Consider the following 12,566-nt stretch of genomic DNA (forward strand, 5'->3'; position numbering starts at 1 on the left):
ATATATAATAAATAAATAGAATACCACCGCTAAACGTATGTATCGTGTTACCGGGCGTCGGTAACATAGTGAGGTGAGTTTTCACTTCTATCGGCACTCCCGGAGTGCAACCGTTGTTGCTTGTTTTCTGACGAAATTGGTTTGCCATACTATACAAATATAGTTGAACTCACACTTGCACAAGCACCGGGAAGGCAGCGTCGCGCAGTTCCTCGCGCCACGACGGCGGCAGCATGAGCTGCACGCGCGCCTTGGAGCCGCTGCCGAGCTGCACGTCGAACGAGCGCCGCGTGGGCAGCGCCAACTCACGTAACCGTACTGATCTGGAATGGACATTTCATACGATTGGCATTCAAGATGAAGATGCGCTCAGACCAGGTCCATTACAAGATAGACCACCGTGTGACTTGCCTTACTAACTTTTTATTTTCACGCTTGGAGAGACATTCTGGATGGACTTAAAGTATCTGTGGATTTGCAGAAATATAAAGGAGGACAAGGGGGTGCAAGTATCTATAGGATAATATAAAGTTTTAAAGAAGTCCAGAGATAAATGGTACCTACTCAAGTACTTACTTATAAGGCCTCGTGTCATATAATATTCTCTCTAGCTTATGGGTTTGCGCGTCATGAAGCCCAGCCAAAGGAGGTCCGGGGCCGCCGCACTCGAGCACGTAGTGCGTGATCCCGACGCTCGGCTTCGGCGGGGCGAAGGCGGCCGACCAGTACGAGCAGTTGGCGTAGTGCAGCCGCACCGGCCACACCGCCAGCTCGCACGTCAGACACCGGGGCTCCTCGCGCTCGGCGCGGGCGCGGACGGAGTTGCTGCCGCCACCATAACTCGGGTCTTGGACGACGTATACGTGTCTCTGACCGGGTCTCTCTGCGCTACCTATATAATCAAATTAATTAATAAAAGCGCATATTAACATGGATTGCTGCGTTTTAAAACAATCGAGTAGGGGTAGCAGTAAAAGTAGGGATAAAAATGCACACTCAAAAACCGTAAAGGCCCCAGTACACAATGGGCCATCGCCGGCCACTCCAAGGGACGCATTTATACGTTAGAGGGAGCAAGTGATATTGCTATCTCATTCTACCGCATGGCTGCGTCCCTTAGAGTGGCCGGCGATGGCCCATTGTGTACTGGGGCCTTTATGTTGTATTCCTGTCGTGGGCTAAATAAAACCACCTAGCTGTACTACAGCTGCTGTAGGTAGGTATAGGTATCTTATTTTTTGGGACATGCGCAGATTCTATCAAAAAGCTACTGAAAGGGGCAAAGCTTTTTAGTAGGAATTTATTGGTAGGGTTAGTGATATTAGGACCATTTTTAATTATCCACACACAATGCACTCCAAATACTTAATTTGATTTGCTTCCATCAGCATTTCAGGTTGTAGTTTAGGTATGTAAGACTGTACTTTTTCTGAACCTGACAGAAAATATTATATTAGTTAAATTATTAGAGAATTTAATACGTTTTACAGCTAATATATACAAAGCGAGCTTATTATTTGTAAACTGATGTATTGGTGACTAGAGTCCGAGCACGCCAAGTGCTACGTGAAGGATGGTGTTACCATATATCTATTGTCACTACCAATTCGGTGCAATTTTTACGTAGCCGAGACTTTATTTTTATTTATAGTATTTTAATTTTTATAATAATCTTTGTTGTGTAAATGTGAATGCATGACTGCATGTGTACATGAATTTACTATATCGTCGGGTGACAACCAAAACGAACTAATTACTAAAAAAATATTAATCAAAAATCAACCTTATTTTAGTGATAATATGGTTCACTATGGCTATAAACATGTGGTGGTAATTAGTGAGTTTTGGTTGTCACCTGACGATATACATATGTGTGCTCGTGCGTATAAATAAGTGTTATGTGATGTCTAGGTCTGAATATGTTTGTATATGTTGTCATTTTTGTACTTGTGGCAATATTATTTTTAAACAATATTCTAGTAGGTAGTTTAAAAATAAAGTGACAAATTACTTATAATACTCGTAGGTACCTAAATAATAGACTAAATGGTTGATCTCGTCCCAGGCGAGTATCTCGGCGACCTCGACGCGGCCGTGGCTGAGCACGGCGTGGCGCTGGCGCACCACGTCCACGTGCTTGATGTGCGTGTAGTACTGCCCGCCGCCCTCCTGCACGGCGGCCAGCAGCAGGAACGCGCTGCCGTCCGCGGAGTGCACGGGCTGCTGGTGCACTTCCAGCCACGGCTCGTCGGTCGCCTTCTCGGAATGGGTCTGAAATAGTAGTCAGACTTATGAAAAATACTAGCTTTTACCCGCGGCTTCGCACGCCCCCTTTAGGGGATGAATTTTGAAAAATCCTTTCTTAGTGGGCCCCTAGACCTTATAAGGAACCTAATTGCCAAATTTAGACTTTCTAGTCCCAGCGGTTTGGGCTGTGCGTTGATTTAAGTCAGTCAGTCAGGTCTTTCACGTTTATATATATAGATTATAATATAGTGTTAGGTACTCGAAATCCACAAAAACTAGGGTAAGTTCCTACATATTTATTATAATTAATATTTATTTATTACAATATATTTACACAGCATCACAGTTCGCACCAAAGCGCTGGCAAAGTTATACATGCAAATAGCAAAAATAGTACCTACATAATTATCGAATTATAATTTAGTCATCCAAATAATATAAATTAAGAATATGTCAAGTGATAAGTGATTTAAAATATGCAACTAGGTAATATACAATTTCATGTCAATCAATAAAATTAAACAATAGAAAAGAAAATAAATCAAAAAAGTATCATTCATCCATCCTCTCAAAGTATTTCAGACATTCACGACACACATTCACCCATCTGCTGGCAAACACATCGCAATCAGGAGCTGATGACAAGAACGCGTTAACGGTCCTGAGTGCTCGGAGATATGCCTAATTATCTCGTATTCCCATTAAGTTTTTCGTTCAGTTGCACTGATTCTTCAGGATTCAGCAAAGTCTCTGTTGCTTGTTCACAATGGCTAATAGAATTCACAACACTGTAGGTAATCTAGAACATTTTTCACTTAGCATGAAGTTTTCTAAATAATAACCAGTTTTGAAAGGAAGCAACAGGGTTTTTGCTAAGTTGATAAAGTGATACTCAATGAATTCACGACTGTCCGGGGTGTCCGGGAGGCCGCTTCAGCCGCAAAAGTTTGCGCTTCGCAAATTCCATTTCAAGATGTAGTCGCAAACCAAACTATAACTAACTTGATAACGTACCTATAGAGAGCTAAGCTAGACCTCTAAGTAAGATTTACGAAGCGCAGAGTTGTAAGTAAACTTCGAGAAGGCCTGTGTGAAATGGATGTACATAGTTGTAAATTTAAATTACCTCCATACAGGTCCAGTTGGGTGCATGACAGCTGCTATAAACCGTTTCGTTTTGTGCTCGATTTATCCAGACCACCCCCACATGAGAGTTGTCTTTGCCCACCCACTGGGCTGATATGAGATAATATTCCCTGTAAAAATATTAGGAGACAATTATATATCGATCATTGTTATTGGTTACTTTGGTGAGCCAATTTCGAAGTAATGTCTGTTATTATTTTTCATTTTATTATTATTGTTAAAACCTACTCATTATTTAATCTTATTATACTGCAATAATTTTCAGCTTTATTGAAAGACTTGCTGCACGTAAATAGACTAATTATTAACATGAAATGAGGAAACTCTAGTAATAAAGACATACATTCCATCTAACTTGCTCGGCGGTTTGATCTCCCATCTCTGCGGTGACGTTGAATTTTGAACCGCTACGATCCATAACTTTACTTTCGGAATTGAACTTCCCGGCTGAAAAATAAACAAATTACCAACTATGACAATGAGTTAGGTACTCGAAAAGCAATAGCAAACTTATTATTTATTAGTCTAGTTTTATACGTCTTATAAAGTCATAAGTTCTTAACGAATTTAGTAAGTGGGCCAATTTCATATAAAGTTGTACAGGCCACTTTTTTTTGGTTATGTTATTTCTACTCAGAATAACAAGCTTTATTGATTGTAATAGGAGAAAAAAGGTGCATTGTATTTACACTGTTGTGTTACTATCTTACCGTAGGATATCGGATAGTATCGTGGTCCGGGAAGACGGTAGGCACGGAGTTGTTGTAGGCGGGCAGCAGGAAGCCGGAGCGCGCGGCGCCGACGCCGCCGATGCCCTGCGAGATGCGCGGGAAGCGGAGCTCTGACACTGCGCTGTCGTCGTACTGCACGTACAGCACCAGCGAGCCGTCCGCGGAGCCCCACGACGCGGAGGGGGCTTTCGTCACCTCTTCTAGACATTTTAATAAATACATTCAGTCAAGTACCTAGTTATAAGGTGCTGCCACCAAGTACTCTTGAATAAGTAATCTGGTCGTGACTGACCCTTCAAGTGGATGTGTCAACGTAACCTTGGCATGAGGAGCTCTCTTCCAACTAGACTTTGAAGGTGTATAATATGTGACGTTATCTATAAAAAGGGACCTTATTGTCGATGGCGCTTACGTCATTATAAACGATTTTCCGCCGATGTAAATACAATGCCGCGCGACGCTGTGCGACTGGTAAGTCGGACACCACATTGAAGACCCCATTGGGACTGGCATCGTCGGTGACGCTCAGCAGCGCCGTGATCTTGGGCAGGCCGGGCCGGGCCAGCACTTCGTCGTCAGTGACCAGTAGTAAGGCACCTTCCGTTAGTTGTAAGCGTATCGGTAGTTAATATGAATCGAGAAGTTACTAACCTTGATACAACCAGTCGGACACCCCATTGTAGACCCGACCGGGACTGGCGTCGTCGGTGAGGCGCAGCAGCGGCGCGATCTTGGCGGGCGGGCCGGGCCGGGCCAGCACCTCGTTGTCGGCGGCCAGCAGTAAGGCACCCTCGGTTCCCAGCCACGCGGCGTGCTGCCACTCCCAGCTGCCCTGGCCATCGCCGAACAGCGGCATGTGGTGGCTGGTGGGAGTGGTGGGTTTAATAGCCGGTTTAAACTCTCGAAAGCGGTTTAAACTCTCGCGCGAGTCACGAGACGAGCCGCGAGCCGCGCCACGAGACGCGAGTCCACCGCATACACTCGCGTTCGGCTTGTCATTCGGTTATAAACCTTATGCCGTGCCGTTAGTGTTTAAATTATATTAGCTCGACGAGCTTGCGAGTAGGGCTTGCAATTCGAATATTCGAATATTCGAATTTGTCGAATATTCGACCTGTTTTGATATTCGAATATTCGGCCGCTCAGGTCTCGAATATTCGAATATTTTTTATTACTATAAAAAAATCTATGTCATCCGCTGTAGTTACAGTTTCTGTGTGTTTTACGGGTATTTACAGTGAATGAGGAACGGTAGGTACCCAAATACGAAGGAAATAATATTTTTACTGTATTCCTCTCGATAGACTTCGTGAATACAGTGAAACCTAACTCAATTTAAAAGAAAACGAAATCAAAAAGTATGTTATTTTTACGGTGCGTAAGTTTTAAGTTAAAGGGTCATTCTGTTTATTCAGTACAAGCATACGTTAAGCGAATTTTTGAAGTCTAAACCTTGCCACTTATCGCAATTCTCAAATTTAATCATACCAAACCTGCCCAACTTGGTAATCTAACCATGCACCTTTAGCTGACGAATAATCCACCCAGTACTCAACTAACTTTTTCCCTTAAATATTCCAATATTATATCATTAGCCGACCATTAGGAATAATAACTTGCCAAAACAAATAAAGTCAATAAAGATTCAAAATACAATGAAATTAAAGGCCTTTTTACAGGCCTCTGAGTGATTACAAGTTAATTTAAATCGGAAAATAATTACCTACTGAAAAAAATATCTTACATACCTAGGTGTTTGGATGGTTTAAGTTATATTATTTCACGCAACGACGCATTTATAATAAGTTTTATCTAGAAATATTAAATACGTCTAATTTTGGCGTTTTACTTGTTTTTATAAATGTGGGCATCTTATAAATAGTAGGATGATAAAATCTAGTCAATTAAGTGGATTTCTGCCAAATATCCTTAGTTTTAGCAATATGTGAAAAAAGCTTTTAAATAAAACGATAATAATCCGATTTCTCGTTCCTTTTCTTATTTTTTATAATATTCGAATACTTATTCGAATATTCGAATACGTCGTCAGAAAAAGTCGAATATTCGAATATCTGAAAGTTTCGAATATTTGCAAGCCCTACTTGCGAGCCACGAGACGAGCCGCGAGCCCACCGCTTACACTTTCGCGTCTCGTGGCGCGGCTCGTCTCGTGGCTCGCGCGAGAGTCTAATTCGCCTATAACATAATTCTGCTATAAAATTAGTCTGAGCTAGGCTTTAATTAAAACGTTAACATTAATAGTTAAGTAGCCGTTACACTTTGTGTGCATCTCGTTGAAATACGATAGTCGTAAATAATGCACGCTATATTGTTCTAAATATTAACTTTGAAAACCATAACCCTGTTAACTATGTGATGCTACGGTAAGTAACTAGCGAAATAGGTAAGTACTCATAAAATGCTAGCTATAAACGTTACCGCACGTAAGGCAGGGTACTCACTCTCGGTTCGTAATCGTTTACCCACGTAATATAATAATGATATATGTGCATGGTTAACGTGAGTAGCATCTACAGACTTGATTTATTCATATTTTAATATAATTTAATAATTTGAGCCTGTATATGTCCCACTGCTGGGCACAGGTCTCCTCTCATGCGCGAGAGGGCTTGGGCTATAGTCCCCACGCTAGCCCAATGCGGATTGGGGACTTCACATACACCTTTGAATTTCTTCGCAGATGTATGCACGTTTCCTCACGATGTTTTCCTTCACCGAAAAGCTAGTGGTAAATATCAAAAGATATTTCGTACATAAGTTCCGAAAAACTCATTGGTACGAGCCAGGATTTGAACCCGCGACCTCCGGATTGAAAGTCGGGCGTCATATCCACTCGGCCACCACCGCTTATATTTTAATATTAAAAAAAAATAACAAGCATTAACCAAACAAAGGTAGTCCGCCATCATACTTATGCTCAAAAATTGGGCGCATATTGCCTACTATTCAAACACCTACGAATAGTACAGAGATGGCTAATTTTATAAAGATGATGTTTGGATTGCGACACTAGTACTTTGATTGCGTTAATTTCGTTTAGGCATTGCGATAAGTTATCAAGGTGATTGACAGTGACATCGCCATAGTCAGGGCCGTAGTGGTTATATTCTCTTTGGTCAGGGCTGCGTCAACCCGAAGGTCAACTTAATAACATTGTGACTAGCACTAGTTCAAAATGAATTGGTTAATGAGTGGGTAACGACTATAATCGCTACTAGTGCCTCTATTTAACTAAAGTAGGTAGGTATTCTAATATTTTTGAACTAAAGCTACTCTGGAATAAGTAAAGTATTAATGTAAGTTACCTACAAGCAAGTCGAATGTGATTATAAATTCCCAGAACCGCCCAAGTTTCAGCCGGCCACTAACAACGTATTGCCTCACAACTTCATTTCGATTCCGAGCGTCGAGACGCGAATCACATTAAAATTCTGCTCGCAAAATTTCAAATAAATTGGGAATCGTATTCACGTATCTATCGTCAAATCGATTTCTTCACCCCGAAGAAAAGAAAAAGGAAATTCACAGAGTAGATATGATTTGCCGAACAAAAAATAACACGGTGAACTTGTAAATCTCTTTTAGAACTCTCGTTAAAAGATTCTATATGAAATTCACACGGTAAAGTTAGGTAGGTAGTTTGAAAGAAATGATTAAGTAGGATCAGAGTTGGGCAAAATTTATTCGAATAACGATTAACGATTAAAATTAACCGATTTAATCGCGAGCGACGATTAAAAGTGGCGATTAATTAGTTTTATTCGAAGAGCTTCGATTAACATTAGTCGCGATTAAATTAATCGTCTACTAATTTCCGTGATTAATTTTTTCATTCGAATAATTATTCGACTAATTTTCTCTCGATTAATTTTAACGACCATCGCCCACACTGTTAACTGTACATCGGTGGACCTTATGCCTTTTGTAATAAGGTCTTTGTTGTTTTATAGGTTTCAGGGAGTGCAGAATTCGAAAATGATGACCATTTTGGAATCCAAAATGTCTACCGTGCACTTTGACATAAAAGTCGTCATGGGTGTCGTTTTATAGGTTTCAGGGAGTGCAGAATTCGAAAATGATGACAGTTTTGGAATACAACATGTCTGCCGTGCACTTTGACATAAAAGTCGTCATGGGTGTCGTTTTATAGGTTTCAGGGAGTGTAGAATTCGAAAATGATGACCATTTTGGAATCCAAAATGTCTGCCGTGCACTTTGACATAAAAGTCGTCATGGGTGTCGTTTTATAGGTTTCAGGGAGTGCAGAATTCGAAAATGATGACAGTTTTGGAGTCCAACATGTCAGCCGTGCACTTTGACATAAAAGTCGTCATGGATGTGGTTTTATAGATTTCAGGGAGTGCAGAATGAGTGTAGAAGTGCACGGCATACATGTTGGATTCCAAAACTGTCATCATTTTCGAATTCTGCACTCCCTGAAACCTATAAAACGACACCCATGACGACTTTTATGTCAAAGTGCACGGCAGACATTTTGGATTCCAAAATGGTCATCATTTTCGAATTCTGCACTCCCTGAAACCTATAAAACGACACCCATGACGACTTTTATGTCAAAGTGCACGGCAGACATGTTGTATTCCAAAATGGTCATCAGTTTCTAATTCTGCACTCCCTGTAACCTATAAAACCACACCCATGACGACTTTTATGTCAAAGTGCACGGCAGACATGTCGGTTTCCAAAACTGTCATCATTTTCGAATTCTGCACTCCCTGAAACCTATAAAACCACACCCATGACGACTTTTATGTCAAAGTGCACGGCAGACATGTTGGATTCCAAAACTGTCATCATTTTCGAATTCTGCACTCCCTGAAACCTATAAAACCACACCCATGACGACTTTTATGTCAAAGTGCACGGCAGACATTTTGGATTCCAAAATGGTCATCATTTTCGAATTCTGCACTCCCTGAAACCTATAAAATGACACCCATGACGACTTTTATGTCAAAGTGCATGGTAGATATGTTGGATTCCAAAACTGTCATCATTTTCGAATTCTGGACTCCCTGAAACCTATAAAACGACACCCATAACGACTTTTATGTCAAAGTGCACGGCAGACATTTTGGATTCCAAAATGGTCATCATTTTCGAATTCTGCACTCCCTGAAACCTATAAAACGACACCCATGACGACTTTTATGTCAAAGTGCACGGCAGACATGTTGGATTCCAAAACTGTCATCATTCTCGAAACCGGCACTCCCCAAAACCGATAAATCTACACCCATCTCGACTTTTATGACAAAGTGTTTGGCTGCCATCTGCACTGCACGCAAGGCTTTTTTAGGGTTCCGTAGCCAAATGGCAAAAAACGGAACCCTTTTGGATTCGTCATGTCTGTCTGTCTGTCCGTCTGTCCGTCTGTCCGTCTGTCTGTCCGTCCGTATGTCACAGCCACTTTATTCCGAAACTATAAGAATTATACTGTTGAAACTTGGTAAGTAGATGTATTCTGTGAACCGCATTAAGATTTTTACACAAAAATAGAAAAAAAAACAATAAATTTTTGGGGTTCCCCATACTTAGAACTAAAACTCTAAAAAAATTTTTTCATCAAACCTATACGTGTGGGTTATCTATGGATAGGTCTTCAAAAATGATATTGAGGTTTCTAATATCATTTTTTTCTAAACTGAATAGTTTGCGCGAGAGACACTTCCAAAGTGGTAAAATGTGTGTCCCCCCCCCTGTAACTTCTAAAATAAGAGAATGATAAAACTAAAAAAAATATATGATGTACATTAACATGCAAACTTCCACCGAAAATTGGTTTGAACGAGATCTAGTAAGTAGTTTTTTTTAATACGTCATAAATCCCCTAAATACGGAACCCTTCATGGGCGAGTCCGACTCGCACTTGGCCGCTTTTTTTACGTACAATAATGACCCACTGTCAACTTTCAATCGAGATTTAATCGAAAATTTATTCGATTAATATGCAGATTAATTCAATTTCAATCGTATGTTAGGTCGACTAAATTAATCGCGATTAAAATTTGACGATTAACTTTTTTATTCGAATAATTATTCGAATAAAAAGTTAATCGATTAATGCCCAACTCTGAGTAGGATACAAAGTGTGATGCGTAGGTGTGAATAAAACGCATATACAAATAGATCCTAAGGATTAATACTTTGATAGTATAAAACTTATCCTAATTTAGTAGATTGTAGGTACATACAACTAAATTTGACCAATACGAGTTTAAAGTATGTATTTATGTTGTAAAGTTTAAAGTAAGTATTGAGATATTATACTCGACTTTATTGCACACTCTGCTTATTAACTTGTTAATTATAAACGGAAATATTATGTATTTAAAGTTATTATATCGTATTTAAATTAAAACTGAACTAGTAGTAGGTACTTGCGCCCAGGAGCGCAACGAAGCGTCGGTCGTCCGTATTGTGTGCTGTGATTAAATACTCTGAATGCTATAAAATGGTTTTTATAGATGTTACGACTACTTTTATGCACAAGAGCATACATATCTATTTTATGCCGCTGGCACTCTTTTTTGACGACGAACTTTAAGATTCTACTAAAATATATCAGTAAAGTTTTAAAAAACAGGTTAAATATAGGTACCTACATTGAATTGCTCCTGGAATCTTTCGGGTTTTAATACCATAACATAACAGTGGACAGGTGTTTAAGCGGCAAATTAATAATTAAAACACACACCTGTCGAGATATGCCGCAGCTGCTATTAAAATTCCAAACGTACCTGAGATAAAAATTTATAAAGGAAACGAATTGAGATCGTGCAGATATTTTAAATTCCTCCATGGGGAGCCGAATCGTGCCCCTTCCGGGCCGGCACAGGCATTTTATAGCTAGAATTTATCAAATAAAAATAGTAAAAACAACATGTACTTATGTAGGTAGGTATGCTGTTAGATTGTATGAAAACGGAAGAAACTTTTTGATACACGTATCAAATGGAGCTGTGAGTGAAAATCAATTTGGGAAAGCGAAATTGAATTTACCGCGCGGCAATATAACCGTAAATTCCATGCGGGTCCGTAATCGCGCCCGTAACATGTGAGATGCGCAGGTATCGGGAATAGTAAAATAATACGACTTACTCATTTGTGACGTCATAAATGGTATAGTGAGCAGTAAACGTCCGCCGATAAACCTGTAAAGAAATTGGATGATTGAATGACATTGCAAGGTATTCCCGGCACTGAACGAACTTTATTACGATTGTTTACTTACATTACAGAAAGCCAATTAAAAGTTTTACAAGTCGGAGAGTACGTACCTCCTTGATATTGTGTTGGAAGAGCACGTAACGCAAGTTGGGCGAGCACTGGTATCCGCGCACATTCAGCTGCCTCTGTAGTAAAATGAAAGACTTCAGTGAGATTCCTAAAGAAGATTCAGCAGGAAACTTGAAGTTTTTATTAAAGTTGTCGCAAAGTCTGTCTTTCGGCGAGCCGTCGATCTAGAGGCGATAATTCGATGCTCGTTTCAAGTTAATTATAGAAAGTTAAGCTTTTAGTTACGAAAGATCGAGTATTGGCTTTTTCTCGCCTTTTCTAGCAATGGCAGCGTAGCATTAGGTTATGTATTTTACGTCGTCGTAGAGAGTTTTCGTGTGGGGAGCGCAAAGTATTTTCGGTCGGTAAAGTGGCAAGTTGCGGTCACTTGGGCTGTAGAGCGGCTTAAGCGGAGGCTTTCAGGCTGTGTTCATAACAACAAAATGGCCGGAGCCGAGCGCGCTACTACCCGTCGCTACGTAAATGGGATTGTGTAACAGGTAATGCGTATTCAGGATACAAAATGTTTTGTTGAGTTAAAAGCACTTAAGGATAAATTATCTTACCGCTTTAACATATCAATGCGACTTCGTTTTTGTATTGAAATTACCATTAAATAAACATGTAACAGAAAACTCAAAAGCTTATAAGAGTATCAGCATTTCTGCCAAAGTTAAACACACTTGTGAGATTGGTGTTGAGAAAGATAGACAGCAAAGCTAGGAGTCTTTAAGATGACTCAAAGTGGGCAGCTGCTTGTCTGACAGGTCACTATTGACAGGGTTACTTGAGGTTGGCAAAAGAAAGTAATAAAAAAAACTTACTAGTGTGTGGTTGGTGACTAGGACAGATAGCGTATTGTTGAAGGTGTCGAGCGCCAGTAACCCGCCGTCGTCGGCCTGGTACACCAGCTGGTGGGAGTTGACCCAGGTGGTGGGCAGCCGCTCCCCGGTCAGGTCGCCACGCAGGAACTGCTCCAGTCGCATACGACGACCCGACCAGTATAATAACTCGTCCACATACCTGGATCAGCACATTTGTGAGCAAGAGAACAAACTTCGTTAACTACCTATGCGGACCTAATGGAAATTATTTTAATTTCGGGCTAAAAGTAATCTTTAG

At 40.5% G+C, this 12,566-nt stretch overlaps 1 protein-coding gene across 3 annotated transcripts in view; it reads right to left on the bottom strand.

Annotated features, from left to right (window-relative positions):
- Positions 1-12,566, bottom strand: part of LOC134648315 (inactive dipeptidyl peptidase 10) — a 129,882-nt gene that overhangs the window by 3,510 nt on the left and 113,806 nt on the right. The window contains exons 4-14 of one of the 3 annotated variants that reach the window (XM_063502812.1): positions 12,269-12,467; positions 11,447-11,521; positions 11,268-11,320; positions 4,776-4,987; positions 4,104-4,324; positions 3,737-3,840; positions 3,374-3,503; positions 2,031-2,271; positions 1,370-1,435; positions 577-892; positions 174-323 (exon numbers count right to left, since the gene is read on the bottom strand). In XM_063502812.1, coding sequence (XP_063358882.1) covers positions 174-323; positions 577-892; positions 1,370-1,435; positions 2,031-2,271; positions 3,374-3,503; positions 3,737-3,840; positions 4,104-4,324; positions 4,776-4,987; positions 11,268-11,320; positions 11,447-11,521; positions 12,269-12,467 — 1,767 coding nt within the window. Of the gene's footprint in view, positions 1-173; positions 324-576; positions 893-1,365; positions 1,436-2,030; positions 2,272-3,373; positions 3,504-3,736; positions 3,841-4,103; positions 4,325-4,775; positions 4,988-11,267; positions 11,321-11,446; positions 11,522-12,268; positions 12,468-12,566 lie in introns of all 3 variants that reach the window. The other 2 variants (XM_063502811.1, XM_063502813.1) reach the window with 2 other exon arrangements.

The sequence above is a fragment of the Cydia amplana genome, chromosome 5, assembly GCF_948474715.1.
Source record: "Cydia amplana chromosome 5, ilCydAmpl1.1, whole genome shotgun sequence".
Taxonomy (NCBI): Eukaryota; Metazoa; Arthropoda; class Insecta; order Lepidoptera; family Tortricidae; genus Cydia; species Cydia amplana.